This window comes from Xenopus laevis, chromosome 1L (assembly GCF_017654675.1).
Source record: "Xenopus laevis strain J_2021 chromosome 1L, Xenopus_laevis_v10.1, whole genome shotgun sequence".
Taxonomy (NCBI): domain Eukaryota; kingdom Metazoa; phylum Chordata; class Amphibia; order Anura; family Pipidae; genus Xenopus; species Xenopus laevis.
Genome location: NC_054371.1, coordinates 220,988,451 through 221,016,371, shown reverse-complemented (window position 1 = coordinate 221,016,371; position 27,921 = coordinate 220,988,451). Strand labels below are relative to the sequence as shown.

Genomic DNA, 27,921 nt, shown 5'->3' with positions numbered 1-27,921 from the left:
AGATCTTGACAAAACCGGATGTGTTTGCCTGTGCTTTGGAGAACAATACAGTACCCTATGGTGTGATGCTTTGATGCTGCACATTTCCAGGTCTTTATGGTTAAGGAAATAAAGAAATTGAATTTACTACTAAAGGATGTGGTGGTGTATGACAGGGTGTAGTTTGTATATTTTTCCTGTGTTTGTTATGGTTTCCTCTGGTTCAATCACAGACCGATCAAGTGACTCCTAAAACAATTCTCTGTAGTATGTATGTGTTAGTGATTGGTAACTGGATTTGAGCTCTGCAGGGGAGGGGCCTTATCGAGAATAACGGCTGCAGAAAATCATCAGCAAATTAAAATATAATGATACTGCTATACAATGTAACCGATAAGAAGGGAGACATGTCGTCAATGTACCTATATAAATAAACCAGAAATATCCGACTGTTTGCCAACTTTTTCTCTGACATTATTCGTCTCACTGTGTTCAGTAAAGGTCACTTAGAATTATAATCTTGGCGTTAAATAGGAACCAGACTGACCGATTGTACACAGGAAGACAAAACTGTTAATGTTTTGTACTTCTATCAGCCTTCTATTAGGGTTCTCTCTAAGGCCAACTCTAGGGGTGTAACTGCAGAGGAAGCAGCCCATGAGGCCCTAATTAATGAGCAATTAATATATATTAGTAAAACAGGAAAGCTCTGGATATGTTGGCCCTAACATGAATTTGCAGTGGGGCCCAGTATCATCTAGTTATGCCACTGGCCAATCTCAAGCAAGTAGTGCTAATTTTGCACCATGGAAAGTATATTCAACCTTCCCTAGAGCCTACAAAAGCCATCCGGCCTGGCTGCCCATTGTACTAATTGCAGGTAATGATGCTGACAATTAATTGTCTTATAGGAATTAGCTTTTTCTTATTGGGTCCATTGCATGTATCAGCATTTGTCTCTTCACATTGCTATTGGGATATCTACCAGGGCATACCTCCCATTATTTGCATATTTAAAAGTGGGACATTTAGACCACCCAGGTCCTGCCCAGTTAGACCAAAACCCCCATCTGCTTAAAGGGGAAGGAAACCTAGTCGGCGCAAAACCCCCACCCCCCCTCCCGTGTGTTGCCCACCCTCCCTCCTCCCCCCTGGCCTACCCGTCTTCTTCTTCCACGCGATCTTCTTCCTGCTGTGAACGGCGTTTTGGCGCATGCGCAGTAGGATCAGCATGCGCAGTAGATCGTACCGGCGAAATGATCCTACTGCGCATGCGCCGTTCAAAGCAGGAAGAAGATCGCGTGGAAGAAGATGTCGTCTGTGAACTCCCTGGACTGGACCTGCGCAGAAGGGTAAGTAACAAGTTAGGGGCATTTGCCCAGTGGGACGGGTAGGCCAGGGAGGAGGAGGGAGGGTGGGCAACAAATGGGAGGGGGGTGGGGGTCTAGGTTTCCTTCCCCTTTAAGATGTTACTGTGGCATACCGTAAATTAAAGTTGCAACATTTGCTCCTGGTGTAGTAACTCATAGCAACCAATGAGATGTCTGCTTTCAAACAGGTAACCAGTAAGTTGTTACTTGTAACATCTCCTACAGGCTCCTATATGCGAGGTTGCCTCATGCTAATATCAAAAATGGGAATACGGTGCCAATCCACTGAAATCAGCTCAATCCAATAACAATCAAGCTAAAAGGGATTACACACTCCAAAATACAAAAATAGAAAAGTCTTCATTAAATAGTTACATAATTGTAAAATGCCCAACGCGTTTCAACCAACTGAGGTCTTCATCAGGGAACATGTATAAAAAAGCACCCATGGCAAGGAGTCCACACACAGGGCTAAGTCTGGCCTCACAGTTTGGGAAACTGGTGACTTCTGGGTGCTGTATAGTTGTGAGGATGCCATAGGGATCATTTATATGTAGTTGGTGTCTGTTTTACTGCTTTGTTGTCTGGCACAGTCACGTGATTGTAAGATTCTTTTCCTGTTTTGAATATCTTCTCTTCTGCTTTGTACCAACAAATATCCCTTCATCTCATCCCAGCGCATGACATACAATCATGGGAATTGAGCACCTCTCTCCATTTAACCCCAAGTACAAAGCTTCAACCTCTGAGCAGATTGTCGGCATGTGCTGGAGTATCGAGAGAGCAATCTCATGTGATGGGCCAATTGCACGATGGCTTTTATTATGCCCACTAAAACGTTTATTGCTGTGTAAATTCATTCTCTTTAATGTTCTGCTTGAGTCTTAATGTCCTGGCTTCTCGGCTGTTTATGTTGAAATAAAATGCAGCTCAGTCATATGTAAACTGAAGAAATGACAGTTTGTAAAACTGACCGTTTGTAAAAGCAAATTTAAAAAATGTAGTTATTGTATAATGGCTTTATTTTAAAGTACTGCGTTAAGATATGCCCTTTCTAGAGAAACCGGTTGGATGTGCCAAGCGTATCAAACCATTGACTCTGAGAGTAGGAATGAACCAACTGATTCTGTGCCAAATGCTTTGGGGACGGTTGGGAGTTTGGTGCATTATGGACTGAAGTTCTATAAAACAGAATGATTCAGTAGCTATGAATCAGATGGTGACCTGTATTGTTGTTTTCTATATATCAACCATTTGGAATCTCGGCTTTTCATACATATGTTAGTGTCGTGGCACGTAGGGAGAAAGTCTTCGCTACTACGGGTGACTAATCTCCCTAAAATACCTTCTCTCTGGTAAGAATGCAAACCGTCGGTAGGATGGCATACGTGTAGCTTGGGTTTACCAAAGTCGATTGGCGACTAATCTCGCTATGTGCCACCACCCTTATAGACGGAAAGATAAGGGATGTCCGGGATCAGCCTTAGCAGAACAGGTATCCTGATGAGTACATTGTACATTAAGGAACCCGACAACCTCTTTCAGCTCCTCAATATCTATTACGTCTACAGACCATTGTCCTTTTCTTTGAACCAACCCATTTGTACATGTATTTATCTTGGTTAAACAATCTACCCATTTGTTGTTTTTATTGGCATTAATATTCTTTGTTTATTATTACTAAATGTTATCAGTTTCCAACCTTAAAGATACCCAATCGAGATTCTATTACAACTCTTCATTTATTTGCCAGAATTGGCCACAGAAATAGCCTTGTCCTACATCAATCGTTTGGCTTGCAGCATTCGTTTTAGCTGCCAGCGTCCAATGCCCTTTCAAACAAAGGAGTACTGTACCAATGTGTCGTTATGCCATGCTAGCTCAAATATGAAGTTCTGGCCCACAAACAAGAAAAGTGTGCAGTGTGGGAACTCTGGTTTGTATTATATTTACATTAATGTGTGGGTGTTTCAGATCTGAAAAGCTTCAAAGAAGGTGCTCCATGGTGACCCAGCACATTCACTAAAAGAGCTAGTTTGTACTGTTCTATGTGAATCAGGTTCCTGTGAAGTGTGTAGATCAGGGGTCCCCAACCTTTTTCATCTGTGAGCGACAGTCAGATGTAGAAAGAGCTGGAGAGCAACACAAGCATGAAACAAGTTCCTGGGGTACCAAATAAGGGCAGTGATTGGCTATTGGTAGCCCCTATGTGGACTGGCAGCCTACGGGAGGCTCTATTTGGCAGTTCATCTGGTTTTTATACAACCAAAACTTGCCTCCAAGCCTGGAATTAAAAAATAAGCCCCTGCTTTGAGGCCAATGGGAGCAACATCCAAGGGGTTGGAGAGAAACATGTTGCTCACGAGCTACTGGTTGGGGATCACTGGTGTAGATAGTACTTGGTTCGTTCTGGCTTGTGGATCAATCAAGTTTTATAGTATGAGTGGGGGACAGGTTGCAAAATTGGGTGAGATGGTGACAGTATAAACAATAGAAGACTCCAGCACTTGGGAACCTTTACAAAATTGGAATTACCCCTTTGTCAAGCCAAACACTGCAAATATAGGAGGTGTACACTACAACGTTTCAGAGGGCATACCCCTTCTTTAGGTACTATTGCTTATGGCTGTGGGGGTGCCGTCCCCCTACTTATAGAGCAGCGGGTGTACTATTGGGAGAGAGACCAGGTGTGCACGTGAGTTTCTTTCAATTGAGATGGTGACAGGTTGATGTCCAACCTGTAGCACTTCAGTAGCTGCTGTTGTTGTTGAGAGTCACACAAATCATTACACAAATAACAGGTCATTACAAAGTCTGTTTTGCTTTGGACCCTGTAACAGCTTAAACCTTAATGGACTAGGCTCAAGTGAAACATTAGTGGTTCGGTCACGAACATGAAAACTGCTTTTGTTGACCCCAGCAACTGGCTGAATTGATTGTTGGAGATCAATAGCGTTTTTTTTCTAAACGATTGTGTAAAAGAACAGTTCTTCTTTATTTTACGTCTGACGTGTATATCTAACATTTTTAAAGTTATTTCCAGCTCGTAGACCAACAGCTCTTGCTAAACCACCGGGCTGCAAAATAGACTTCCAACGTTCAGATCAACCAGCGACCTCACACAGGTCCCAGTCTGTGGCTGTCTGGATTATGTCCTTTGAAATATCCCAGTAGTTCATATCAGCGTCAGACTGGGATGCCAGGGGCCCACCAGAAAACCTTAGACTGTGGGCCCACCTTAGACCATGGACTCACTTTCCTCACTTAACCTCTTTATTATCCTAGTCTTTTACATCTACTTAATATATTCTTCCATTATTAAGCATTTGTTTCCCATAAAGAAATAGGGAATGACCATAAAATATGCTAAATGGTTAGAAGCAAGAGGTCCAATGACACCTGAGCCCACCAGGAGTTTTCCTGGTATCCCGGTGGGCCAGCCCGACACTGGTTCATATCTAATATTTCAGATAAGTTTTTACAGGACCCATGAACAGATCCATGGTTAGTCCACGTAGGTTATTAGAGACTTAGTAGCTCAGCTGGAGTCCCATTGTAGATTTGGGCTCTCTGAGATCGGAAAGGGTGAACAGTTGTTCTTTCAGGATGGCCATGATCAAATGCTTTAAACAAATATCTCAGCCTAAGCCCACGGACATAATGTTCAAAAGTAAATCTTCCCACTATGTCTCCAGCAGTATCATTTGAGACAGCTTCTGGCTGGGGTTGTGGATGATATGATCTATAGAAATAGTAGTCTTGGGGAAAACCACACTTTGCAGACACCGTTATTTTTTAATAGGTCGGCTGACTGGTGGGACAACACTGATATAAAGGCTTACTGAAGCCACATTACCCTATATTTGTCAGTGAGTATTATGGCTGCCCTATTCCTTTATTCGTGGTCATTGAGTAGCACGTGGCAGCTTCTGAGGGAACATCAAACAGATGTGATGGCTTTCAGTAGTAAACTGTTCCAATGTAATAAGTATAATAACAGTGGTCCATCCTGTGATGTCCTGGGAAGCTACTGTTATGTCCCCTACCTACACACAACAGCCAATCATTTTGCTTCATCTGTACACAGTTTGCTAGCTTTCACTTGCCCAATTAGTGACTGAGTAAGGTTACTCACCAACCCCTTGGATGTTGCTCCCAGTGGTTTCAAAGCATGTGCTTATTTTTGAATTCCAGGCTTGGAGGCAAGTTTTGGTTGTATATAAACCAGTTGTACTGCCAAACAGAGACTCCTGTAGGCTACCAGTCCATATAGTGGCTACCAATCACAAGCCATATTTGGTACCCCAATGAACTTTTTGTATGCTTATGTTGCTCTCCAATTTTTTTTTACATTTGTATGTGGCTCACGGGTAAGGAAAGGTTGGGGACCCCTGCACTAAACCCTACAACATCAGATATGACCACAATGGGCAAATTGTTGCCTAGAAAACATCATTTCAACAGGTTTTTAAAACACAGTTCTGTTGAAGTCTCCATAGACTGGAACCCACATAAAATGTACCCTCCCAACTTCTTATATTCAGTTTATAGTCTTGAATATCTACGTTATCCCTGATACGTGTTTTATTCTCTGGCAATGCTGGTTGGAATGCACCACACAACTGATGTTCAGGTATTGTATTCCAGATCTTCTGGAACAACATACAGATTTAAAGTATTTTGCATTCCATTCCACCCCCACATTGCTCAGCCAATAAACATCCATAGTACAAAAGGTGGTTTACATGGTAACGTACAGTAAGTACAGTGTGTGGTGCCAACAGATTCAGAACTGAAATGTGAAGGAAATTCGGAATAAGAATAACATCAACAGCTGAGGTCTATTTTGGGTCCAAATACCCATTTTCTTTCTCACTCAACAGCAGTGACCTTGCTCTTTAAATTTCACCATAATGGGTCTTCAGACTGCCCCATTCAACTGGTTTAGGACCCACAGTTTGGAAACCACTGATCTACATTATTGTGAAAATGAAACAGAAGATAGTGATGTATACTTGGTTTTCAATGGTCTCATGAGCTTGTTGAAGTCAGGAAAGGACTTTCTGGGCATCAGCTTGGGATGTAATTTACCTCCTGGGCTCAACTAGAAATTAAGTAGGATAAGGATATACTCGTGCAAAAGGTTGAAGCTCATAGGCATGTTTCTTTTTAACCTCAACTAATATGGTAGACTATCGTAATTCCCTGCAGTCAGGTTTCCACAATAAGAGAACCCTATTCCGTTTGCAAGTACATTAACCTATGTTCAGGCGGAGAAGAATTCCTTTTTTTTTAATTGTGCAATTAACATTTTCAGGAGAAAAATATTGTTACATAATTGTTTTATAAGTAGAACAAAATGGAAGACATTATTTCCTGTTGGCGCCTCTCTCAGCCAATCAATTATGGATGGGTGGGAGGGAGGAGCAACACAGAATATTGAGCAAATATGAAAAGTACGTGAATTCTTCTTTGTTAAAAAGATGTTAGAACCAATGCGGAGAAAACAATACTGACATTTTTTTATTTCATTTGTACTACTCCCAACCTTTCTCCAACACCCACTTCCCTTCCCTGTCTTCATGGCACCCATTATAATAAACACATGTGCGGCTGGATCAAGATGAGCTGCATATTTCTGCAAGTTACAGGATGTAAAGCACCTGACTTATTTGTCAGCCTGAAGCCATTTGCTTTTTCTTGTTGATACATACCGTTCCTACAGAGCTCTAGTCCTGTGCCACGAGTCCTCGGCAATTACTGTAACTGTATGGAACTGAAAATGACCCACAATGCACTACGCCTAACTTTAACTGCTCGCAATACGAAGCTGCCGGAACAGATCCAGATATGTACAGTATTCAGGCACATGAGTTTGAGCCCCATACAAAGTTTTTTTTGTTTTTAAACAGTTTTGCTCTTCTCCTTCTATTTTTTTATCTTGATTCTTCCATTCTTTTCCCCGTCTCCATCTTCCATCAAACCTTTCTGTGCTTCAGCAGGGACAAAGATAAGAAATAGATCAACAAATGTGTTCATTTAGATCAGTTACAGAGTCGATTATCCCCCACCCACCCACCCAGAGCATAATAAGGTGAAAAATGAAACTTTATAGTTTATTTCTGATGAACAATCTGAAACTAACCGAACTGAAAAAAAGTGTTGTAAGGTGAACAATAGTGATGGGCGAATTTGCGCAGCCGTTTTTGACGCCGGTGTCCGTTTTTTTGGACGCAAATTTTCGCTGCCGTTTCGCAAATTTATTCGCCGGCGGCTAATCGCATAAATTTGCCGCAAATTCACCCATCACTAGTGAACAACTGTATTACCCTTGCCTCTTCCCTCAATATGCCTTTTCATCTGCTTATTCTTTTCCTTCTCTTCTATTTTATGTTCTTCACATTCCTCCTCTTTAGCTGCCCCTGTACAAAGTCCAAGGCACTACCTCTGCCACCACATACTGTCTCTGTCTACAATAAGTGAGAAAAGGGATTGTCCCTACTGTAGAGAATATGATTTATGACCATGTTCAGCTGGCTACACCTCAAATAATGGCAGAATGTGCATCCTTGTTGCTACAGGCACAGGGGAGGAAAGCAACACTATCCAACTCTACTACCACGCTTACTATTCAGAATCAAGGTTAAGGTTCGGAAAGCAAGTAAATTTGGCTAATTATCAGACTGATATTTGAAGCAATAGTCACATCACCGCTGCTGGTAACAGCCACTGTATAGGACATTTCATTGGCTTGAAGACAAATGATCAGATTGGCCATCCAAGCGTGTGAACAAAGAACTTGTGGCCTGAGCATGACCCAATTGCATGGGAACCAGCTTGTATTTAGAAACAACTTCTTCCATTAAATAACTAGTATTCATATTTAATTAAAACAATCAGAACAAATGTACAATTGATAATGACTCCCCTATTTACTCTGAAGCAACCCCTCATGGCAGACAATAGCCTAAGGACACGGTTTTGTATAATTCATAGACAACAAAGCTCTTATCTCCTATAAGAAATAAGCACGTGCAGGTCAACCAAGTTCATGGACTTAGGGCATGATATAACTACTGAATGCCACTCACATGATTTCAGAAACGAGAGTCTATGCGGGTTACGTGCCACTGGCCATTCTTGAAGAGATTTGCCTAAATCCTTTCCCATCGATGTTTGATGTAGGGTCACTGGCAAACACGTCCGGTATTTTTCATCTCTACTTTAATTTCTGTAAACTATTGATTTGGCTCTTACAAATCTTAGTGTTGCTGGGCTTTCCCTGGTCTTATTTAAGGAAACCAAAAATCAACTTTGCTTGTAAATCAACTTTGCCCCTGAGAAGCCATTGCATTACTTCTATGTCCACAATCTTCCATAACATCATCCTCCATAGTCTTCCAGTCTGGGCAGATATTGGTCATGAGATCTACAATGAGATCAGTACAATTTGGCCTACAGGATGGGCAAAGATTCTCTCATTCCTTGACCTTACCAAGCATATAGATCTTCTTGTATTCACTACAGGGACGTAACATAAAGTACATGAAGAATAGTAAATGATAGAAAATGTACATGTTTACAAACATACTGAAGCAATTTACAATTTAAATTAAATTACAATTTAATTAAATTAAATCAAATGTAAATTAAATTACAATTTTACAATGTAAATTACACGCTGTATCACCCAAAGAATGCCCTCTGTGCAACTGTCTTATATCTACGCTAGAAGCCAGAGGTTCCCAAACTGTGGGGAACAACTAAAGGGATTCCGCCTTCTCAACACCATTTAGGATGAGATTTGAGGTGAATGTTTGGTTTTACTTTTCTAGATAGTCCTGGAAGCCCAACCTGGGGAGAACCTAATCTGTAATAACATGTACCCTAGGAGAACAGAACACCTTGTGGGGCCAAGATAGGGAACAGTTTTCATGTTTGTGACACTAACTCAATGTGTTTTGGGGGGGTCCTAAAGCAATTTTTCTGTGGGGCCCAAATACATGTAATGGCCCTACTGGGCTGACTATTTTCTGTCCTTGATATGCTTGAAGCTAAAAGAAGACCTCATGATGGACTACAGGGAGGTCTTAAAAGAACAGTTGAGTATAAAAATAAAAACTAGTAAATCTATAGGCTGTGCAAAATAAAAAATGTATCTAATATAGTTAGTTAGCCAAAAATGTATTGTATAAAGGCTGGAGTGACTGGATGTGTAACATAATAGCCAGAACACTACTTCCTGCTTTTCAGCTCTCTAACTCTGAGTTAGTCAGTGACTATAAGGGGGGCAACATGGGACATAACTGTTCAGTGAGTTTGTAATTGATCCTCCGCATTCAGCTCAGATTCAAAAGCAAAAGTTATGACCCATGTGCCCCCCTTCAAGTCTCTGATTGGTTACTGCCTGGTAGCCAGGGTAACCAGTCAGTGTAAACCAAGAGAGCTGAAAAGCAGGAAGTAGTGTTCTGGCTATTATGTTACACATCCAGCCACTCCAGCCTTTATACATTACATTTTTGGCTAACTAACTATATTAGAAACATTTTTTATTTTGCACAGCCTATATATTTACTAGTTTTTATTTTTACACTGAACTGTTCCTTTAAGGCCCAAAAGCCTTAAAACACCACTGTTCCAATTAGAATGAACATTTGCCGGAAATGAGGCAGAATCAAAACTCAAAGAAGCAAAATTCACTTTTGAGTGGTTTAAAAAATGCAATTAATCTTCCCCTGATGCACAAAGTTGTGGATCAAGTTGCCACCTCATTTTTTGACCACACCCATTTTTGTGGCCACACCCCCTAATTACCATGTTAATTTTACAAAATTTGGCAGGTTATGAAAGTTTGAACATATTTCTGTTCTGTACAGTTTTGCTAATGAAGGTGAATTGCCCTTTAAGCTGAGAGTCTAACTTCTCCCAAGGGACCTCCTTATCTTATATTGTTACAATTACTTATTTGCTTATCTCAAAATTGTTACAAAAGTATCTTATCTGCTGGTGTGGCTGTTCTGGACTCTCTGCTAAAAGCCAATTAAGTTAGAAACATTGTTTATTTTTTCTGCCTGTTCAGTGCAGAGAACATCAGGACTTTCCAGTACAAACGAGGGACTGCGGGTTAAGCTGTCAAAAGAGGGACTGTCCCTCTGAAAACGGGACAGTTGGAGGTATGGTTTATATACCAAGTAATTGTCTGCATCTCTCAGATTAGGGGATAACACTTGTTACTTCACATTAATATTAAAGGGGAACTCCAGCCAAATCAAAGAAAATGTAGTTCTAAACACCTTCCTACATTCATTAAAATGTTCGGTGGTTCTTAATTAATTCAATATAATTGCAATCACAAATAAAGCCATTTTGATGAATGAGACTTCATTTCAAATTAAATTTTCGTTCATTTGGGTGGAATTCCCCTTTAATGGTCCCTTGAAAAACATTTCCCAAGGGATAGAGGGGGGATGAACTGATCTCCAGGTCATGAATGTGAGTGAGCTACGGTTACAGTGCCCTTTACTTACATGGAATTATTCTCAATCCGGTTCCACCGGTCCCCAGACGTCGCCCAACCAGCTCAGCCGCCTTCCCCGCATACCTGTCAGTTCACATTGCTCCCTTTGTTCTGTCACATTTCTATATTCAGTTTATCACACAGAAACAATGGCCAGGGGGCAGAAAATCCTCCAACCGCAGAACTCGGCCCTATTATTCTATATACATAGTTATTGTATATTATTATATATTGTATACATAGTTATTGTATATTATTATATATTGTATACATAGTTATTGTATATTATTATATATTGTATACATAGTTATTGTATATTATTTTATATTATATACATAGTTATTGTAGGGTTATACACTAATGTCATATGCTACTATATATTATATATGATAGGTACTTTTATGGGGTGAAGTGCTTGTTCACCTTTAAATAAAGAGGCACATTTATCAAAGGTCGAATTTTGAATTCATGTGAATTTCTTTAAACTGTAATAAATTCGAATATACTTGAAGTTTGATTTTGCTTGAATTTTTCAGTTTTTTCCCTGAATTGCTTGAATTTTTAAAGTTTTTTCCTCGAAAACCCGAAAAAAATTCAGGCTAAACTCCGCACAGTCCACAAAAACATTGAATTGAAATTAGTGAAAAAACTAAAAATTTTTGAGATTTAAGATTCAGATTTTAAAAGATAAACCCCAAGGAGTAAGGTAAGTGAGGTCAATACTGGGGAAATTTTAGGGGGTTCTACAGTGCCATCTACTGATCACCTCTTGTTATAACATGGGGAGGCACATTTATCAAGGGTCAAATTTCAAATTCATGTGGTTTTTTTTAACTCACTCGATTCGAATTTGTCCAAACTGGAATAGATTTTTTTTTCTCAAATGTCAGGACGGCTGCAAACGTCTTCAAATTGGGCACGGGACCTCTCCCATTGACCTATACATGAATTCAGCAGGTTTTAGATGGCGAATAGTCGAATTTGAATTCTTAAAAGGCCAGACTTTGATAAATCTCAAAAATCGAATCGAGCTTGGTTAACTCTCTAGTCGAATTGGACAGTTTTGACCATAAAAAAAATTGAAAATTTGATTTCAAATTTTCAATTTGACCCTTAATAAATCTGGCCCAAAATGTATGCAAACTAAAAATTGCGCTACTTGTATATACATAACACTGAGTTCCGGTACAGTAAGTACTACTGGGGAGGAGAAATACTGCAGTAAATATAGTAAGTGAATGAAGATTATGCACCATGTGCTAAAATAAATAGGAGGAAGGAGGCTAGTGCAGTCCTTAGACAGGAGGAGAATAAAACCGCACACCATATAATATAAACAAAGAATGAATCTGGAGCAGGGAAGTCAATATGGTTAAACCAGGGGTCTCTATTGCCACCTAGTGGCAGGCGCCTGCAATAGCATTGGAATGGAGTGCCGGTTGCTATGGCAGCTGTCTACTACAAGATCCTGTTCTGTAGCCGCTTTCATTCTGCAACTGCCAGCAACAAATGTCACCCAGACGATTGCCTCAATATTAAAGCTATTGATTCTGAATAAAGTTATCGCTCCTGTCAGTGGACGTTTTGTCTGTCAGTGTCAGCACAAAGCAATTACAGAACCCAGGGACTGGCCAAAAACACTATTATTTCACCTAAGAAAAGCCACTCTGTGTAGATGGGATGTCAGTGTCTCAGGCATTAGACAAAGATGGAACCTGGAACTGGTATTATTTATTTTTGGTAGATTTCAAGCATCGTTGTGCAGAGACCCCCCTCCCGGCGCTCCCATATTGGGCTGATCCAATCCTTAGGCTCTAGGGCCCAACAATTAGATCACAAGGATGGAAATACAGGTGTTTGGAGCGAGGACAACAGCAACAAACAAACGCGGCCCTCCTTCCAACCGTGGGGGTCACCTTTATAAACCAACAAAGTTACTAGGAATAGTTAATAAAGTGGCTTTTGGATCATGTGACTCTCAAGGGTGCCAAGAATTTCATTTTTTTTCTATTTAAACTGGGATTCTGTCATGATTTTTATGATGCAGTTTTTATTTCTAAATGACACTGTTTACACTGCAAATAATTCACTCTACAATATAAAATTTCATTCCTGAACCAACAAGTGTATTTAGTTGTAATATTGGTGTGTAGGTGCATCTCAGGTCATTTTGCCTGGTCATGTGCTTTCAGAAAGAGCCAGCACTTTAGGATGGAACTGCTTTCTGGCAGGCTGTTGCTTCTTCTACTCAATGTAACTGAATGTGTCTCAGTGGGACCTGGATTTTACTATTGAGTGTTGTTTTTAGATCTACCAGGGAGCTGTTATCTTGTGTTAGGGAGCTGCTATCTGGTTACCTTCTCATTGTTCTGTTGTTAGGCTGCTGGAGGGGGGGGGTGATAACACTCCAATTTGCAGTACAGCAGTAAAGTGTGACTGAAGTTTATCAGAGCACAAGTCACATGACTGGGGGCTCCTGGGAAACTGACCATATGTCTAGCCCCATGTCCGATTTCAAAATTAAATATAAAAAAATCAGTTTGCTCTTTTGAGAAACAGATTTTAGTGCCGAATTCTGCTGGATCAGCACTATTAACTGATGCGTTTTGAAAAATAAAATTTTTCCATGACAGTATGACTTTAAACTGCGATAAGGCAATTGGAATATTTTGCCGGGATTCCTGTGTCTGTGACAGTTATTCATTCTTCTTGCTTCAGATTTGAATTAGGGTGTATGTACGATAACACTATTTGCTAAAAAAGGGCAAGTGTGAAGGTTTCTCTTTAAAGGGAATGTAAACCAGTAGTAAGGTTTCGTGGTCCTACTACATATTTTCCAGATGTCCTGCACCCTGTAAGACGGTCCCGCTGTCCTGCTTTTTTGGTCTTTTTTAGTCAAAGTGGCAGTCTCCAGCAGCCAATCTGGTTCCAAGGATTTTGGAGGTATAAGCCTGGTCTATAAGAGCTCAGACTGGATTCTGGAGTTTCCCTGCGTGCGGAAGATCTGTTAGCCAGTGGTTTCAGGCATTGTATATAGAGACTTCTCTGTGCAACGGATGTTCCCCTCCTGCTGAGACTGCAGAATAACTGCTGCCTGTATCTACTGTATGCTGAGTTGCAAATGAACCAACTTAAAGGAACAGTTCAGTGTGAAAATAAAAACTGGGTAAAATAAAAAAAAAATTCTAATATAGTTAGTTAGACAAAAATGTAATATATAAAGGCTGGAGTGACTGGATGTGTAACACAATAGCCAGAACACTACTTCCTGCTTTTCAGCTCTCTAACTCTGAGTTAGTCAGCGACTTGATGGGGGGCCACATGGTACATATCTGTTCAGTGAGTTTGTAATTGATCCTCAGCATTCAGCTCAGATTCAAAAGTAATAGATATGACCCATGTGCCCCCCCCCTCAAGTCTCTGGTTGGTTACAGCCTGGTAACCAGGGTAACCAGTCAGTGTAAACCAAGAGAGCTGATAAGCAGGAAATAGTGTTCTGACTGACATGTTATACATCAAATCACTCCAGCCTTTATACATTACATTTTTGGCTAACTAACTATATTAGAAACATTTTTTTATTTTGCACAGCCTATCTATTTGCCCAGTTTTTATTTTTATTTATTTATTTTTATTTATACACTGGCTGATAAAAGCTGCCAACAGACTGAGTCGGTAACTTATTGACCCGTGTATGGGTCTCTGACGGGCTTCCCCAATTGATATCTGGCCAAAAGTCGACCAGATGTCTTAAGGACAGGACTAAAAATCCTGCGGATTGTGGTTTTTTGGATGCAGTCGCATTTTCCGAAAAAAAGACGCCGGCGCCGTGTCGTGAATTTTCCCCGTTTGCGAATTTCGCGCACATTCTTCAGTGAATCGAAATGGCGCAAATTCGCCCATCACTACAGAGAAGACCAAAAGGCAGAGCATCATCACCATTAGACTGGACAGCCGGTGACCAACAACTGAGACTTGTCCGGCTTCTCTCACAACATTCTGGGTTATTATTTCAGTCTTGGAGTTTAAAAGTCTGACGAGGAACATTAATTAACCCTTTGCCTTCCAGCCACGGGTACCTCCAGAAAAGAGGGTTACTGGGCAAAGTGCATCTCCCATTGAGTTGTGCTTGATTTACCCATGGAGTCTGCATCACTGGTATCTGTAGCTTCCTCACCAGCATTATAGATTCTGCAGGGAAAGGGTTAAATGCAGAAACTCCAGAAGGGGAATAGGACTTCAGTGGGTGTCTAGGCTTTTGTCTTCCTTTTGCCTAAGCTGAACTGTCTGTACATGTTCCCTTGTACAATTATCCTCTTAGCAGCAAGTGTTCAGCCAAGATAAATACTCTCCGTGCCACTGGGCCTCTCTTGCAACCACATGAAAGCTCTTCACTCTGCACATCGTCACACACATATATATCCATGGAAATAGGCAGGGAGCTTGCTGCTGAGGATGATGGGAGCTGTAGTCATTCCTGCCCTAGGTACAATTTTTTTATTGGATTGGAAGCAATGATGGGAGTTGGAGGACAATATGGTTCTGTATCACAAGTTGTACCCAATAGGGATGTAGCGAACCGCCGATAATGTGTTCGCGAACGCCGTTCGCGAACACCGGCAAAAAATGCGAACAGTTCGCGAACTTCGAACATCCGAAAATCGTTCGATTCGAACGATCGAAGGATTTTAATCGTTCGATCGAACGAAAATCGTTCGATTTTAGCGACCGAATGGTCGAACGATTTTGACGCGAACGTCGCGCGACGTTCGCGAACTTGCGGCGGACGCGAACAGCCGATGTTCGCGCGAACAAGTTCGCCGCAGAACAGTCCGCGACATCCCTAGTACCCAAAAAGGTGCTAATTAGGGATGAACAAAATCCAGGATTCGACATTTTTCAGCAGGATTCGGATTCAGCCGAATCCTTCTGCCCAGCTGAAAGCAATCCTAATTTACATATGCAAATTAGGGGAGAGTTTTTTTTGCCACAAAACAAGAAATTAATTTATGTTTTTCCCTTCCCACCCCTAATTTGCATATGCAGATTTGGATTTGGTTCAGTATTTGGCTGGATCTTTCGCGAAGGATTCGGGGGTTCGACTTGTAGTTAACACAAGGTTGAAGGTTTTACTTGATGTGTAACTGAAGTTCAAACCTCAGCTATCCAATCCCTGAGCAGCTCAACTGGGATTTAAACTCTGTGACCAATAAGAGAAAGGAATGGTCAGAAGGTACCTCCCCCTGTGCTCCCACCCTGCCTTCCCGAATTCGGCAGGTCTCATAAAGCAGGGGGGCCCGGCTAATCAAGGAAGTGCAGTGTACCGTGCCCCCTACAACCCTTCCCCCCCCCGGATGGCGGCCCTGTGTGTGTAAGAATTATGGGTGAAGAAGGCGGGGTTTATTCGTATAAAGCTGATTGTGCACTTGAGTCCTGATCACACTGGGGGTCATTTGTTAACAGTGGCCAAATTTGTCTATGGGCAGTAACCCATGGCAACCTAAATTGCTACATTCATTGTTCTACTTGCAGCTGGCTTTAAGCTAATCACTGATTGGTTGCTATAGGTAACTGCCCAAGGGCAAATTTGCCCAGTGTTAATAAATGAGCCCAAATGTGTTGCTGAAGGGATGTCAGACCTCATATGAACGTGTGTGTTATGTTTTGGGTAGCAGAGGATGTAGCCGAGGAGTAGAGTATAACTGTGCTTTATTAGCAGGCTCATTCAGCCATTACACAACAGTAGGCAACTCTTAACACCACAAGCTGTATAGAAAGTATGAACAGTATAAGTCTTTAGCCCAGTGACATCTACAGGCCATTTGTATAAACACCACAGTGTGTGTGCAACTTGCTCATGAGACACAGAAAGTGAGAACTAACCTGTGCCCCATAATGGCCAATGGCACCCAAATTGCATCAATTAAGCAGAAGTTCTGGGTGGAAAGAAACATGGCAATATGCATCTCGATGTTGCACTCTGTTGGTAAATAAGCCCTAGGAAATCTGCAAGCCCTTGAACTATGAAAGTAAATACTTGATACATATTAACCTGTGCTTTTATTTGTATGGTAAATAGAGAGCTAATAAAACAAGCATTGATCAAACGCAGGGGTAAGAATAAGCTTTCAAGCAGCCGCTGTGCTGATCCCGAGCTGTAGATATTAGTAGTCTGAGTGTCAGATTGTGAGGGTCGCTGCTCGTTAGGGTCGCTGCTCGTTAGGGCTGCTTTATAGAGAAGTCTCACTCCAAACTGATCTGCTCGCTCTGAGACAGCGAACACCCTGCAACTCACACCAGGGAAATAATCTCACTTTCATATCATGCTGGATAGCTGGGGATGCAAATAAAATCAATACAGGTGTGGGACCTGTTATCCAGAATGCTCTGGGGTTTTCCTGATAACGGATCTTTCCGTAATAGGGATCTTGATACCTTAAGACTACTAGAAAATCATGTAAACATTAAATAAACCCAATAGGCTGATTTTGCTTCCAATAAGGATTAATTATATCTTAGTTGGGATCAAGTACAAGGGAAATTGTTACCCACATAATGCATGTTAAAGGACAATGCTTACATGGCTGCCAAATGTTCCCCTTAGAAATCAGATTCACGTGGGGTCAACTTGAACCCCCCTCAAGCTTCTGTTGCCAGATTATGACCCTAATGTTGATATGACCCTACTGTAGATACAGGTTGTCTATAATGCTCCTCTGCAGATGAATAACGTGTCTTGTCTTCTGTCCTCCCACCAGGTCCATCCAGAGAATCACTATGACTGATGGGGACTATGACTACCTGATTAAGCTCTTGGCTCTAGGAGATTCCGGAGTCGGGAAGACAACGTTCCTTTACCGATACACAGACAACAAGTTCAATCCTAAATTCATCACAACAGTGGGAATCGACTTTCGGGAAAAAAGAGTGGTGAGTTGTGGACAATATTCTGCCCGGTAACTAAAGGCCACATAATTCTCCTTAAATATAATAATGGAGTGACCTTTATGGGGGCCAACAAAGCATGAAGGTTACGATGGGAAAGAACTTTATTTCCTGATGATACAAATAAGCCTGTGTTGAATGGAAGGGTAAGATCCAACCCTAATTCCCCCTGCTCATAGGAATACTGTTTGTAAATAAAGGAGCGGTTCTCCTTTAAGTAACCTTTTAGTATGTTATAGAATGGCTTATTCTAAGCAACTTTTCAGTTAGATTTCATTTTTCTTTTTTATAGTTTTTTTCAATGAATTGCTTTATTCTTCCGACCCTTTCCAGCTTTCAAATGGGGGGGTCACTGACCCCCATCTATAAAACAAATGCTCTGTAAGGCTACACATTTATTGTTATTGCGACTTTTTATTACTCCTCTTTCTATTCAGGCCTCTCCTATTCATATTCCAGTCTCTTATTCAAATCAATACATGGTTGCTAGGGTAATTTGGACCCTAGCAACCAGATTGCTGAAACGGCAAACTGGAGAGCCGCTGAATAAAAAGCTAAATAACTCAAAAACCACAAATAATAAAAAATGAAAACCAATTGCAGATGGTCTCAGAATATCACTCTCTACATCAAACTAAGAGTTAACTCAAAGGTGAACAACCCACGGAAATGTTATTATTTCAAACCTGTTATTTACCCTGGCGGCTATTTTACTGTATTTAATAAACTTCTCTCTCTCTGTACTATGGGATATTACACCTTGGGCGATAGGATTCCAATAACTGCAGTTTGTGTTGTGTAATTAATATCAGTGTTTGGGACTTCATCTAAGACTTTAGGAGTTCATAAGAAATGATTGGAGCTGAGGGCACCTACAGTCTCCCTTCTGTTCCTTCTGCTGACTCGGAGTCACCCCCACACTGATGAGTCCTTGACACGCCATTAATCTTGCCGACCTCCTAATGAAATTAAATATATTATCCCACTCATGTTCCTTCTTTAAATCGGTTTCATTTCTGCATCGTATTATTATCGCCGGCTAATGTCATGGCTCAATAGATTCATTTCTCACAAAATGGTTTATTTGAACATCGGCGGGTGATGTTATGGGATATAAGGATCTGGGACATAAGGGACATACCATTTTATTTATTATCTTCCATGAGGCAAACAAAAGCAGAGAATACAAACATGGCGGCATAGAGGCCCTTCAAGAAAATCAAATCATTAAAGGGGAATTAAACCCCAAATCACTGGGCTAGTGCCACTTTGTTAGGCACCTCCCAGTGATTCTAATTGCCTACCTCTGACTAGAACTCCTCCTTTTTAAAAAAAATGCACTGGCCCAGAGAACTGGCAGTGAACTTGCCACTTTCCCAAGTTTCCCTTCCACTTGATAAAGTTGGGTGACCCAGGTTAAAGGGATGGTTCACCTTTAAATTAACAATTAATATGTTCTAGGGTGGCCAATGCTAAGCAGCTTCTCATTTGGCCTTCATTATTTATTTATTTTTTATAGTTTTTTGCTTTGCCTATTTCTTCTGACTCTTTTCCGGTTTTTAAACGGGTGTCACTGACCCCATCTAAAAAGAAATGTCCTTTAAGGCTACAAAGTTATTGTTTATTGCTACTTCTTTTTTACTCATCTTTATATCCAGGTTTCTTTAATTCTTATTTAAATCTTTACATGGTTGCTTGGGTAGTTTGGAATCTAGCAACCAGACTGCTGAAATTACAAACTGGAGAGCTGCTGAATAAAAAGCTAAATAACTTAAATAACCACAAATAATAAAAAATGAAAACCAATTGCAAATTGTCTCAGAATACCCCTCTCTACACCATACTAAAAGTTAACTCAAAGGTGAACAACCCCTTTAAGCGAGGAGATACTGGAAACAAGATGGCGGCAGTGTGTTTCAAATTAAAATACCCCCAGCTGCTAAATAAAAAGCTAAATAACTCAAAAACCACACACAATAAAAAATGAAAACCAATTGCAAATTGTCTCAGAATATCACTCTCTACATCATACTAAAAGTTAACTAAAACATGAACAACCCCTTTAAGGGAGGGGATACTGGGAGCAAGATGGCGGCAGTGCGTTCCATATTAAAATACCCCCATCTGCTGTATAAAAAGCTAAATAATTCAACAACCACAAGTAATAAAAAATGAAAGCCAATTGCAAATTATCTAATAATATCATTCTCTACATCATACTAAAAGATAACTCAAAGGTGAACAACCCCTTTAAGGGAGGGGACACAGGGAGCAAGATGGCAGCTGTGTGTTTCATATTAAAATCCCCTCAGTGTGTTTAGAGTCACTTGGAGGTAATTATAATCGCTAAACTTCTGCCCTACCCTATTAAGAATTGCTGATCTCTCACTACAGTATATTACATTATTTACCTATAAATGAGTATGTAAGTACAGGTATAGGATCCCTTATCCGGAAACCCAATATCCAGAAAGCTCCGAATTACGGAACGGCCATCTCCCATAGACTCCATTTTATCCAAATAATCCAAATTTTTAAAAATGATTTCCCTTTTCTCTGTAATAATAAAACAGAAGCTTGTACTTGATCCCAACTAAGATATAATTAATCCTTATTGGAAGCAAAACCAGCCTATTGGGTTTATTTAATGTTTACATGATTTTCTAGTAGACTTAAGGCATGGAGATCCAAATTATGGAAAGATCCGTTATCCCGAAAACCCCAGGTCAATGGGCTGTTAAAATAGACTTTATAGTTTAGCATTGGCAAAATACTACAGATTTGATGAATTTAGGGCACCTTTTTCTCCCCCTCCCCTAAGACTTTGAAAGTAATAGTGATGTACAATATGTCCTCAAAACCCTTCGGTTGTAGAACTTTAATATTATATATATATATATATATATATATATATATATATATATATATATATATATATATATATATATATATATATATATATATATATATATATATATATATATATATATATATATATATATATATATATATATATATATATATGTTCATCAGTATATCACAGGACAATGTTCCCTTTGGCCAGCAGACTTTGTATACCTTCCCCCATCCAGTAATATTTATTTTCTCACATTTCAAAGATATGAATATTCAGGTTTGTTGGATCTTCGTGTGTATTTGTGGGAATTTCCTTAAGGCGTCCCATAATTTATTTAATGACAACATTGGACGCACAATTAACACTTATCTCCGGGGCCAGATTGCCACACGGCTTCATTAGAAATGTCATCTGTTTGATTTCCCTTTCTATTACTGGTGTGAAATACATTGCGCAGAGTGAAAAGCCTTCAGACTCTGGGAATGAATGTTCTTAAGTCGTATTATTTGTATAATCATATAAGTGTATATAATATATTTACAAGGTCTAGTCTTAACTACATACATTATTACAACGACCTGTCTTCTGCACATGAAACCTGTGGGTGTGGGATCTGTTATACAGAAAGTTCTGAATTATGGGAAATAATCAATAATTGTTTTTTGAGAATGATTCCCCTTTTTTCTCTGTAATAATAAAACAGTACCTTGTACTTGATCCTTATTAGAGAAAACAACAATCTTATGGGTTTAATTCATGTTTAAATCATTTTTTATAGGCTTAATGTATGGGAATCCAAATTAGTGAAAGACCCCTGATCTGGAAAACTCCAGGTCCCAGGCATTCTGGATAACAGACCCCATACCTATATTAGTGGAAAAGGATTTATGTAAGGTAAAGCCCCTTTTGCAAGTTAACAGTGTTTACTGTGGTGGCATCTGGGTCTCCAGGAACCTTAGAGAACCACTGCAACTTCTTTCTTTCTAACCTTTCCCATCTCCTACTTTTTATGTTTCTCATCCCTTCTTTTTTTGTCTTTTCCCACATATTTCTCTGTTCCCTTTTCTCCTTCTCTTGAGTTCTCCCTTTTCCCCATCTGCATCTGGGTCTCCAGGAACCTTAGAGAACCCAGCATTGAACTTCTTCAAGGGATACTGTCATGGGAAAAATTTTTTTTTCAAAATGAATCAGTTAATAGTGCTGCTCCAGCAGAATTCTGCACTGAAATCCATTTCTCAAAAGAGCAAACAGATTTTTTTATATTCAATTTTGAAATCTGACATGGGGCTAGACATATTGTCAATTTCCCACCACCCCAAGTCATGTGACTTGTGCTCTGATAAACTTCAATCACTCTTTACTGCTGTACTGCAAGTTGGAGTGATATCACGCCCTCCCTCCCCCCCCCAGCAGCCAAACAAAAGAACAATGGGAAGGTAACCAGATAACAGCTCCCTAACACAAGATAACAGCTGCCTGGTAGATCTAAGAACAACACTCAATAGTAAAAACCCATGTCCCACTGAGACACATTCAGTTACATTGAGAAGGAAAACAGCAGCCTGCCAGAAAGCATTTCTCTCCTAAAGTGCAGGCACAAGTCACATGACCAGGGTCAGATTTCAAAATTGAATATAAAAAAATCTGTTTGCTCTTTGGAGAAATGGATTTCAGTGCAGAATTCTGCTGGATCAGCACTAACTGATTCATTTTGAAAAAAATGTTTGTTTCCTGACAGTATCCCTTTAACTCCTTTTGTTATAATGTTCTGCTCTAGTCTAATTTCTTCCCTCTTGTTATGTCTTCCATTCCTCCTTTACCCCCTCTAGTCTCCTTTTGTGGAGGGTTCTCTTGATTTTCTGATTGGGGGAAATATTTTTTTCTTTCTCTTTCCTTCTTTTTTCCTTTTCTTTCTAAACCTTTCCCATCTCCTACTTTTCTCTCATCCCTTCTATTTTGCTTTTTCCCTCATATTTCTCTTTCTCTATTCCCTTTTCTCCTTCTCTTGAGTTCTCCAGTTTCCCCAGTAGGGAAATAATTCTTTCTTTCTTTCTTTCTTTCTTTCTTTCTTTCTTTCTTTCTTTCTTTCTTTCTTTCTTTCTTTCTTTCTTTCTCTTTCTTTCTTTCTTTCTTTCTTTCTTTCTTTCTTTCTTTCTTTCTTTCTTTCTTTCTTTCTTTCTTTCTTTCTTTCTTTCTTTCTTTCTTTCTTTCTTTCTTTCTTTCTTTCTTTCTTTCTTTCTTTTCCCTCATATTTCTCATTCTCTATTCTCCTTTTTATCCTTCCAAAGCCTGCATGGAAGAGGCAGAGCAAAGATTAGGGGGTTCTGTATACAAGTTCTCTTATGTACATACAAAAACAATAGTTAGAAATGCCTGGTGAGTTGTGTTGTGCATGTTACAGACTGACATAGGAATAATGTTGGACTATTTTGTGTTGTTATTGCCCAGATATACAGCAATGCAGGACCAGGTGGCACTCCTGGCAAAACGTTCAAGGTGCATTTGCAACTTTGGGACACTGCTGGGCAAGAACGGTAATGTTTTGACATACTGTTTCCATCTTCACTTGTAGATATCGGCTTATTATATCCCTGTCATTATCTTGCGTTATCTCCACCATCTTATCCTATTGTCCACTTCTCGGCCTATTCTCACCATCCATCCCTGTTTATGGCCATCAACAGGGCAGAATGGTGAGAATAGGCTGAGAAGCCTCGTGTTTTTATATGGTCATGAAAGTCCTTGGTAACTTATAATATCCTTATATTTTATAAGAGGGGGTACTTTATTCACTATATAAACGGTGAATAGTGATGTCATTTGTTAAAATTGGTGCTTAGTGAGTAATTTCTGTCATGACACATGGAAACTTGTGTAAAAATATAGTTGTGACTTATTATAGCCTTATATTTTACAGTAGGGGGTAAGTCATTCACTATATATTTGCTGTACCCTTCTTTCTGGGACCTACATGGCCAGACGGCACATTGCACTGCGGTATCTTGACATTGCAACTTGAGGGAAAAATTAGAGAAAATTGGAATCATCAGTGGTTCTTGGTTTATTTTTACCTGTCTTTATAAAATTTGGACTGACACATATTTCTGATTCATATTTCTGGAAATCAGGCTCTATATATCACATTCCATATTGCTTTCCGGTAATTTTTGCCACCAAGCTTATGCCTGTGCTTCATCTTTCTAGGGAATCCTCTCCACAAAAACACTGCCCCAAGCTTATGGTTCATAAACTCCACAAGAACTCATATCATCTGCCACCCTCCTATATTGGCCAGTGATAGATGATTCTCCCAGGCCGTCTCCCTCCTGATTTATTATTTATAGCTTAGCACAAACATTGTTGACAATAAACACTTTGTTTATGAAAAAAGTTGGCCTGGAGCTTCTTGTGAAAAACAACCCGTCAATAATGTGAAGCCGACTGCAAAAATGTTCAATTCAATAGAGAATTCATCAGCCCCAGGGGTTCTTAGAGAGTCTCCTTGTGCTAAAAAAAAGTGCTCCAAAAATTCATGCACAAAAATTGTCCATTTATATGTCATATTAACTTAAAATTAGACATGTAAATTCCATGTCTATTCCAAAGACCAACACAACAGATATTCTAGATTGTCCTGCCACTTCTTCTTGTAAACTTCTTCTTTCATTTCACCTTCATATTTAATTATATCAAATGTATTTTTTCTGATTTTTTGATTTTTTTCTATTTTGTAGGTTCCGAAGTCTCACTACAGCATTTTTCAGAGATGCCATGGGCTTCTTGTTGATGTTTGATCTCACTAGTCAACAGAGCTTCTTGAATGTCAGAAACTGGATGAGTAAGTATTATGGTATAAGGACAATGCAGAGCCGTAGCATCTCAGGACCAAACTCTGTAGATCATAGGGTTCCATATTCCACAGTATTGAGGCAAATAAAACCTATGTATAATATGTATTTTTTCATTTCAGGCCAACTTCAAGCAAACGCTTACTGCGAGAATCCCGACATTGTTTTAATTGGCAACAAGGCTGACTTGTCAGACCAGAGAGAGGTGAATGAAAGGCAAGCGAAGGAACTTGCTGATAAATATGGGTGAGTTGCCCATCAAAGTGCCACTAAATTGAATATTGAAAGATCTGTTTTAGGGAAAGCAATACACGGTGCTTCAAATCTTTCTAAGAGGAATATTCCATATCAGGCAGTCATTATGGGTGAGCATTTCTGATTAAGGGATATCATAGTCATCCACACTGGTGCTTTAAACATTGTTGCACTGGGCCTCCTAGGGCCCTCTAGAGAACCTCACATCAAGGGTTGTAGACACTTCTAAATGTAGTCGGTGTCATACAGATCCATGATGGAGAAGAATGGCTCATGGAGAAAAGGCTGATAGACATTGTCCTTGGGTAGGGCCCACGTCTGGACAGGCTAATAGACACTGCTAAATGTAGTAGTTGTCATACAAATCTATGACGGAGAACAAAGGCTGATGGAGAAAAGGCTGATAGACATTGTCTTTGGGTAGGGCCCACCTGTGGACAGGCCAGTCTGACTCCAGATTTCAATATTTGCAGCAATTATGACCATGTATCATCAGCTTTTAAATAGATATCTCAAGTTTGACCCCATTATGTGATCTCTACACTTCCAACACTTTGAATAATTTATGAGCTCCTAGATAAATTAGATAAACTAGAAATCTAACATGATGCCTTCTCTGTTTGCTAGCATTCCCTATTTTGAGACAAGTGCGGCTTCTGGGAAAGATGTGGAGAAGTCAGTGGACACTCTTCTGGACTTGATAATGAAACGGATGGAACAGTGTGTGGACAAGACCCAAGTACCAGACGCTGTTAACGGTGGAACCTCTGGGAAACTAGATGAAGCCAAGCCAGAAGGAAGGAAGTGTGCATGCTAAAATAATCTACAAACTGGGAGAATCACAAATACCTAAGGTCAAATGGCTGAGCAAAACCACTTTCCCAGGAATCCACTGGGCCACTGACCATTGCTCTTCTGCCATTGATCTATTCTAACATTCCAAAAAGAGACTCTCCCCCTGGGATTTCCCTTGATACTGTGTAGCAGTGCTGGTGATTGGGTTGGTTTGATATTTGAGGAATACTCAGAGTTGCTACTCACACTGGTTACTCATCACTGCTATATGGCAACGCCACTTATGAAGGAATTGTCAACCACGAGATGCACATTGAAAGGAAATATAAAGAGGAAAAAAGATGTTGCTATAACTCAACGGAAAATATTCTATTTTGGTGTCGTTACAGGTCAAATTTTCGTTGTGCCATTTGCTGCAAGCCTCCCCCCCACCCCCCCCGTATTGCAAGCACGTGATTGAATTAGGCAATACCGGCTTCTGTTTTATTACCATGTATTATATCGACTTTGTGCTGTTAACATTAAAACAAAAGAGTAAAAAAAGTCCTGTCTTATACGTGGCGAAAAATCCTGCTCTTTATCAACTGTTTGTGGCTGATTCTACGGTGTCTGTTCAATGCTCTTTATTGCTATTGGCAAAAAAAATATATATATATATCGAAAGTGCTGTTACAATCAGGGACTTAGTGAGCCTCGTTCTGTATGTTGACCATACGCTGTTTAATGATCGCCACAGCTCTCTTGGGTGCTTAAATGTTTCAAGGAGTCTGGGATTTTCTTCTCGGCACACGCGGGAAGAACGGATTACATGACCCGCTCGACATTGGGGAATTTGCTCTTCCTCCGTCTTTGGGAAATGGTCTACGTATTGGGATTTGAGAGGTTGAAAGTTCTATTATGATTTTTGTCTAAAATTTAACTGCCGCTGTTAAAACTATTAAAGAAAAATATACCCTGTTTATAAAAACATAACCGTCCTTTTATTTTTCCGTTTGAGTAGTACAGTGTGAGGACATGGTTTATTGTGTGTGCATAGAGCTAGAAGTCTATATGTTTGTACTTACTGTATATGGGAATCTTCGTTGAACTCGTTACACAATTACATTTTCTGCAAGAAAAGACATTTGACCATGAAATATTCTCCATTTCTCCAAATAGTTTCATTCCCATTGCATCAGGTGATTTTACTAAATTGTACAAAAAGAATCTCTCTCAAAATGCTTGATTGTAGAATCTATCATTTCCCATTTTTCCCCAAATATTTTCTTGCTCCTCATAGACCACAGAAAGTACCTTATGACTGTGAAAACAATGCACGATGCCTCCTGCTAATTATATTATAGGCCATTTCTCCATATCTATAACTACACACACGACACCCCATTATCAGTCATACAAACTATTTGAGGTCACACAATCCACCAAAGTTCTACCAGCTTATGACCATAAACCTTCAACTAAATGTGCTTTAGTATTTACCTTGCAAAAACAACCAAGCATTATCAAAAACGTACCCTGTAACTTTTCACCATTTATACATCTCAGAATGAGAGAGTCTCTTACTACCATCTTTTCTCTGTAGGAACAGAATTCTCCTTTTGACTGGGTTAAGCCTATTTCCCCAGAGCATCTGTTAAAGAATAGGCAATAGACTTGAAATATTCTACCAAAGAAAAAGCATTCGCCACATACAAGGAATGGAAAGATCAACCCTTTCACCATAGGTCAGCTTCCAAGATTTCAACCACTGACATTTTAACTTGCCAATATGAAGTTTCTTTCCCCTACTGAACCTGCCATTATCCCCATATTTCTCCCCAATAAGGGTCTACTGCCCCTGAGTACCCTCTGATACAACTGGACATCCACTCCATCTCCTTAGGCTTTAAGACATCCACTGTCACATAGGGTTGCCACATGGAAAAAAGATAAATATATAGGAAGGCCGGTATTTTGTTTCTGAAAAGGTGGCAACCCTACTGTCACATCATTTGCATAAATGCTCCCAACTATCCAACCCCTGTACCAACCTCAAAGTTTTTGCCTTGCCAACAAAGGCGGGAAGCTCCTTGCCCCTTTTTAAGAAACGTTTAATCTTACTATGGCCCAGGATATTGTTCTTAGATGAACTAGCCCATAAGTACTCATATTCAAATGCCTTGACCCAAAAAAGGATTTACCCCCACCTGCTTTAAAATTCTCTGCTCTTTCACCATGTAATGCTGAAATACTACAATAACATGTCTGAAAATAATATAAACCTAGAAAAAAGAACCTTTCTGAGAATCTTCCTATCATTACTAAGTGACAATCTGCCTCTAGTTCTCAATATGCTTCTTGTCTTTTCCCTTCGAC

At 39.9% G+C, this 27,921-nt stretch overlaps 1 protein-coding gene across 5 annotated transcripts in view; it reads left to right on the top strand.

The window, feature by feature from the left end:
• rab27b.L (RAB27B, member RAS oncogene family L homeolog) overlaps nucleotides 1-26,525 on the top strand; it is a 135,323-nt gene extending 108,798 nt beyond the window's left edge. For all 5 annotated transcript variants that reach the window (XM_018243741.2, NM_001091129.1, XM_041578964.1 and 2 more), the window contains 5 exon segments: nucleotides 17,625-17,796; nucleotides 23,117-23,202; nucleotides 24,403-24,506; nucleotides 24,639-24,762; nucleotides 25,399-26,525. In XM_018243741.2, the coding sequence (XP_018099230.1) occupies nucleotides 17,644-17,796; nucleotides 23,117-23,202; nucleotides 24,403-24,506; nucleotides 24,639-24,762; nucleotides 25,399-25,588 (657 nt within the window). In that variant the 5' untranslated portion in view covers nucleotides 17,625-17,643 and the 3' untranslated portion in view covers nucleotides 25,589-26,525.
• Nucleotides 26,526-27,921: the final 1,396 nt, after the last annotated feature.